The following is a 6,000-nucleotide window of genomic DNA, read 5'->3' on the forward strand; positions in this document are numbered from 1 at the left end:
GGAAATACATATCAGTTTTTACAGTACAATAACATGCATTTTTTCTTCCTTTTATGTTTTCTTTTCTTCTATGCCACTCCAGCCTACTTCACCACTGTGCCAGATAAAGTTTTTAATTGAACTAATTAAAAATATATATATAACTAAATATAAAAATAGCAAAATGCTTAGAGTCTATTATCACGGTACTATAAGAATTCTATAACTTTATACTTGTCATAACTAACTAATTGAAAAATATATAACTACTTTTCTTCATTCTTCTGAGGATATTATGTGGTTTTTGTAATTTTGGCATATCAGGGATTTAACAGCAATATTTTAATAGTCATTCCCGATGTACTTAAAACATGACTATGTAAGAAGTCCTGGAACGTATCTCTTATGTATGTCGGGGACTTACTATAGGAACAAGCAATGGTTCCACTCAGTCAGTCACTATTGATATTGATTTTGCAACCACTGCAGTGGTGCTCAAAAAATTGCATCACTTGCAAAATTCACCAAATTTCTGTCAAATGTCACAATATATCATACATATTTGGCAACAGCATTACCTATTGCATCGTCCATCTCTAGAAAACTCTTAGATGATGTCACATGCCATAAATGACTGCATTACCCCAGCAGCAGTATAAATGCAGTTCATATGCCACAAGCCCAGTATTCTGTGCTAATGCAATGGCTAAGTTTTCACAATTAACACCACATAAGAAAAGTGTTGCTGCTACACTGAATGCAGAGGGACATTTTGCACATGAACAGCTAAAAAGATTCACTGTAATCAGTCAACAATGGCATATAATTACCAAAAATTATCACAAACTGGTAGTCTAAACAGAAAGAAAGGATATCTACCATAGCACAGGATAGACTTCTAGTCCTGTGTGCCTGAAACAGAAGATCCTCACTGAAAGATCTCAGAACAGTATGAGAGGAAGATACAGGAGTAAAGGCAAGTACTGCTACCACGTAGGCACCTTTTCTCGTCATGATTACTATCACTTCACCCAAAAAAAAAAAAAAAAAAAAAACCACCTTTGATGCAAAAAATGAAATCCCAGCATATAAAAGAAAAAAGAAAATAAAAAAAAAATTACTGCTGTCATAGAATTTTTATTATTATACGAACCATAAGTAAAATGCTATTATTTTGGAGAAATTTACTTATTTCATTTACACATAAGTCATAAAAGGCGGCCCCATTTTAGGAAGGATGTAGACCTGCTGGAACGAGTACAGAGAAGGGCAACAAGATTAGTGAATGCAACAAAGGGTTGCTCTTAAAAAGAAAGGCTTAAGTTTTGCAAATTACAGTGTCTAGAGACTAGGCACCTGCGAGGTGATCTGATTGGGATGTATAACGCATTGAATGGTTTGAGCAAGCTCGATGCTGATGAGATTCTTCCTCTTGCCCAGTTTAATCGCCTGATGGGACAAATTTAAATTGAGGAAAGACAATTATAGAACAGATGTGCAGAAATTTGTCTTTGGCCAGCAGGTGGTTGATAGCTGATACAAACTTCCATCTGTCGTTGTTGAAGTTGACATTGTTTGGTTTGTTTGTTTGTTGTTTGGTTTTTTTTTAGGAGCATTAGCAACCATATTGCTCCGGAGATATGATGCAGTGGTCATTCCTCTGACCTTTCCGCATCCTCCGTATTTGGTGATCACGGGCTCGAACCCCGGTCTAATCAAGAAGTATGTGCTACGCACTGCCACGCCTGCCCACCGAGGCCCCTTGAAGATTGACAGCTTAAATAAATTCAAGCAATAAATAATAAAAACAAACATTAGGTGTGAATAGATGGATGAAATGAGAAAGGGGTTTTATTTTATTTTTTATTTTTTGGCTGATACTGTTATGAGCTTGCTTTCTTGCATCAAGTGCCTCTACTAATGCTAAAAGTAACTTTTTCTGCAGTTAATAGTTTCACATGTTATTGTTATTACTTATGTTCTTTCAGCTATTTCTAAAAGATTAGCTGTCAGTGTAAAGACAACCTAAAAAATGTGGTGATGCAATTTTTTTGAGCACAACTGTAATTTGCATATAATCAATTATGAAAATGCCACAATTTGTTATTGTAGATTGCTGTTGTAATTTCATAATCTACTAACTTGCATATAATTATTTAAATAATTATTAATCATTCAATTATAAAAACAATTTCATTATGCCCATTACTAATTGATGCCCCATCCTGAATGTTATAAGCAAGCATTGAAATGGAACTTGTTAATAAATTATCTTATTTTTAATAATCAAGCATGTACAAGACATTAATGGTGTGTGTGTGTGTGTGTGTGTTGAACAGGGATGGTTCTGTTATGCTCCAGCCCATTCCAAACCTTTGTTGTAATTTAAGTATGTAACATATTGATGTTATATCTATCTTGCAAAAAATGTTTTAACATCCATTTAACCCTTTCTGAAGTACACAAATTTATGTTTTGCTGAGGGGGTCTCTGTATGTAAATTTACATTTTCCAAGGTTGTTACATACAGAATCAAATAATGCTTTCATTAATGTACAAATTTTTAAATCTTCCAGTATTCACTATTCATCTCTTACTTGTGATTCAAAAGTAATAGTATACACAGTTTTAATAGATGGTAGAATGCTTTGAAAACCAAATGAGATTTCACCTGTCAGACATTAATATTAGTATTACTACTGCCAAACAACATCAGTCAAAACAAAAACTTCCCATATTACTAAGAATTTGTCTAGTTCTGCTTTGAATTTATTCAAACTACCCATTTTTACAACACAGGATAGAAGTCTGTTTCAACAATCAACTATCCACCAGTTGAACACAAACTTCCACACAGATATCCTGCAACCATCCTTCCTCAATTTGAATTTTGTTCCTCTCACCAATCTTATTATTCTCTGTACTCATTCCAACAGATTCACATCCTTCCTAAAACAAGGCTCCCAATAATCAAGATGTGGCCTAACCATTGCTTTATACAATAGGATAATCACCTCCTTATTCCTGCTAGCAAAATTCTTCTGTATCATTAACAAAGCCCCATGAGCTGTCCTAACAACCTATCTGCACTGCTCAGCAAACTTCATATCAGAATGCACAATTACCCACAGATCTTTTTCATTCTCCACTGCCCTTAGTATGGTACCGCACAGTTGAAACATCGATCTGGAATTAACATGCATCTATATTTTTGTCAGCTGTTTGCATTTGGCCAGTGAAATCAAAGTTCCATAGCAAGATTACACACACCTTTAACTTCACAAGAGACCCCCCACATTCACAAGGTGAATGTGGGGGATCTCTTGTAAAATTCCATTACATCCAAAAATTAAGCAGAGTTTTCTGAATTTGAGAGCGAGTTCATAACTCTCATCAAATTTTGTCTAGATGATGATGATGTAGCATTTGTTGTTTTCATTTTGATTTACTACAGATTACATAGAGTTAAATGTTTAGTAGTATATCTAACAGATGTCATAAATATGCAGTCTTTTTGAAGTATATACAAATAAAACTAAGACGTGTGAGGTAGCTACAGGTGCATCAAAACCAGATGCAAAAAAAAACAGGATTTAAAAATAATATAGTATATTTAATATTAATTTTTAAACTTTTAATTACTTCAAAACAAGTGAACAGACATGCACTTTATAGTTTTTCATTATTTATTCATTATTATAGTTCACTAGGGGGCACAAAATTCTATTTTGCCCTAAGAAAAGGAATGTGTGGTTATGGTTCCGTTAAGAAGCTGAAGTATGTGCCATTCTGTATACAAGCTAAAATTTTGCCATTCGCACAATGGTTCATCAGGTTCAGTGAATGGTGCAAATGGACAGTCTGGTTCGTCATAAGAAAAAAAAAAACTTGAAAATTTAAAAAAGTAAAGAAAATGAAACAAAAAAGGAGATACAGCACAAAAAATTAACTGCTGAGGAATGAGATAAAATATGTAAATATTAAGGTAGAGAAGGCAGTTTCCATTTCAACTAAATAAATAAAATACAAATAAAAAAAATGAAAGTGAAGAATGAAAACTGCATCTAACAGATATCAAGAGTACCTGTGTTCCATTTAGCTTTGTGGGGGAGGGACATGTCATTGATGACACTGAATTTTAAGATGGCATGGTCAGCTTTGAAAAGTGCATCGCTGATTAAAAAATTCAAAAGAAAATTCTAGCAGATCACTTCGTGTTTCCAGAAACTACCTTGGTATTGCAATATCTTCAAACAGATGACTGTTTTGATATCCTATTTCAGGATTGTAATTGCATTATATCCATTGTGTTTGTGGACAGTTTGAACTCTGTTAGGCCAAAAAAAAAAAAAAAAAAAAAAAAAACACAGTTGAAGTCTTTCCACTTTTCATTATAGTAAATGGGTAGTGGTACTCAAAAACTTCCCAATTCATACGAAAGTTCAAAGGCATTCCGAAGCTCTCTTGCATATCGCATATAATGTTGAAAATATACCTAATTTTTAAGAATTTCAGATAAATACAAAAAAAAAAAAAAAAAAAAAAAGCATTCTCAGATAATTTATTTTCTATAATTAAAAATTACAATGATTCAGTCAAAAATGTTATATAAAATCAAGTAGAAAAGTTAATGCATGAAAAGTTGCTTATAATTTGCAAACACTTGTGATAGGCCATGCATTTAATCCATGTGGTTTAATTCATCAGATGCAGTTACACAGTGCAGTGGGTTGATATACATCTACTTTATATATTTAATTTATATATTTGAACTTATTCAAACTACTCTACTTTATATATTTATACAGTTTTAACAGCAAGCTGTAAACATAAGATTGTTAAAAATGGAATTGATGCAATTTTTTTCATAAAGAAACAAGAAGTATTTACTTCATTTAAATACCTGAAACCTCCACTGAAACTAAAGATTTGGGGAATAAACTTTATAGTTTATTCGGGAACTAAAAAAAAAAAAAAAAAAAATCCTGAACATTAATATTGTTTCAACATTTCAAAATTAAATTGGTTTTAACCTAAATTTCTGATCTAAAAAAATTACGAATTTATGTAGAAATACCGAACCGAACACAGAATATATTAAAAAAAAACAGAATGAGAAAAAAAATTTCTGCAAATCCTTAACACAGAAATACACCCTTGTACCACAGCAAATTTCCCAAGTTGTACTTGCATTTTTAATTCTAAAATAACGCAGTACAAAACAGGTTAATGGCATAAGGAATATTATTAATGGTATTTTTTTTTTACATTTTTTTTTAATCTCTGAACACAAACAATTAACAGTCATGTATGTTTGACATTACCTATCTACATGGCTATCTACACTTTCCATGATCGGATGTTGATGGCGACACCATTCAGCGCCAGCAACGTTAATAAACTTTATTCATGCAGTGGATACTTGCTGAAAAATTTACTGAAATAGGCCTCCAAAAATAAAATATGAATGTAAACTGATATTTACCATCTCACCTTTTCTTTCTTCGTTTTATTTGGCATTTTTTAACACAACACACGCCATTGAGCACAGTGACTGCTTCTTATTACGCACGGCAATGGAAACCCAACAGTAATTTTCATTGGCTGAAATGCCTCACGTAAAACACGTCATTTCAAATGTCTAAAGGATTTACTAAGTCAAACAGAAGCAATGATCTCAAGATAAAATTCAAATTAGTTACAGGTGTTACCCCTTCTTTCTTATTCCTGATGAAATAGACTAAAAAGCAAATAAAAATCTAAAGGCCTGAATCCGGGTTGATGTCAATCAACTTTTTATTTAATTAAGGATATTCATTAATTTACAAGGTTACAACTTTCCAATTTGCATAGAAAGAAATTTTTATAAAAATAAATATACATATTTCCTTGATTTCGTAAATTTGAATATTTCCATTCATATAGATAAAAAATAAAAAATGAAGTTCTATTTAAAAAAAAAAAATAAAATAAAATGTGATTATTTTCACATCATCTGACCACAAATAGCATTCATTGGTC

The 6,000-nt window shown here is 32.0% G+C and overlaps 1 protein-coding gene across 3 annotated transcripts in view; it reads right to left on the reverse strand.

The window, feature by feature from the left end:
* Positions 1-5,563, reverse strand: part of LOC150088377 (serine/threonine-protein phosphatase 2A 56 kDa regulatory subunit delta isoform-like) — a 484,719-nt gene extending 479,156 nt beyond the window's left edge. For 2 of the 3 annotated variants that reach the window (XM_090369470.1, XM_090369472.1), the window contains exon 1: positions 5,473-5,557. In XM_090369470.1, the coding sequence (XP_090225596.1) occupies positions 5,473-5,499 (27 nt within the window). In that variant the 5' untranslated portion in view covers positions 5,500-5,557. Of the gene's footprint in view, positions 1-5,464 lie in introns of all 3 variants that reach the window. The other variant, XM_090369471.1, reaches the window with a different exon arrangement.
* Positions 5,564-6,000: the final 437 nt, after the last annotated feature.

This window comes from Mastigoproctus giganteus, chromosome 3, assembly GCF_048544385.1.
Source record: "Mastigoproctus giganteus isolate SK-2022 chromosome 3, ASM4854438v1, whole genome shotgun sequence".
NCBI lineage: Eukaryota > Metazoa > Arthropoda > Arachnida > Uropygi > Thelyphonidae > Mastigoproctus > Mastigoproctus giganteus.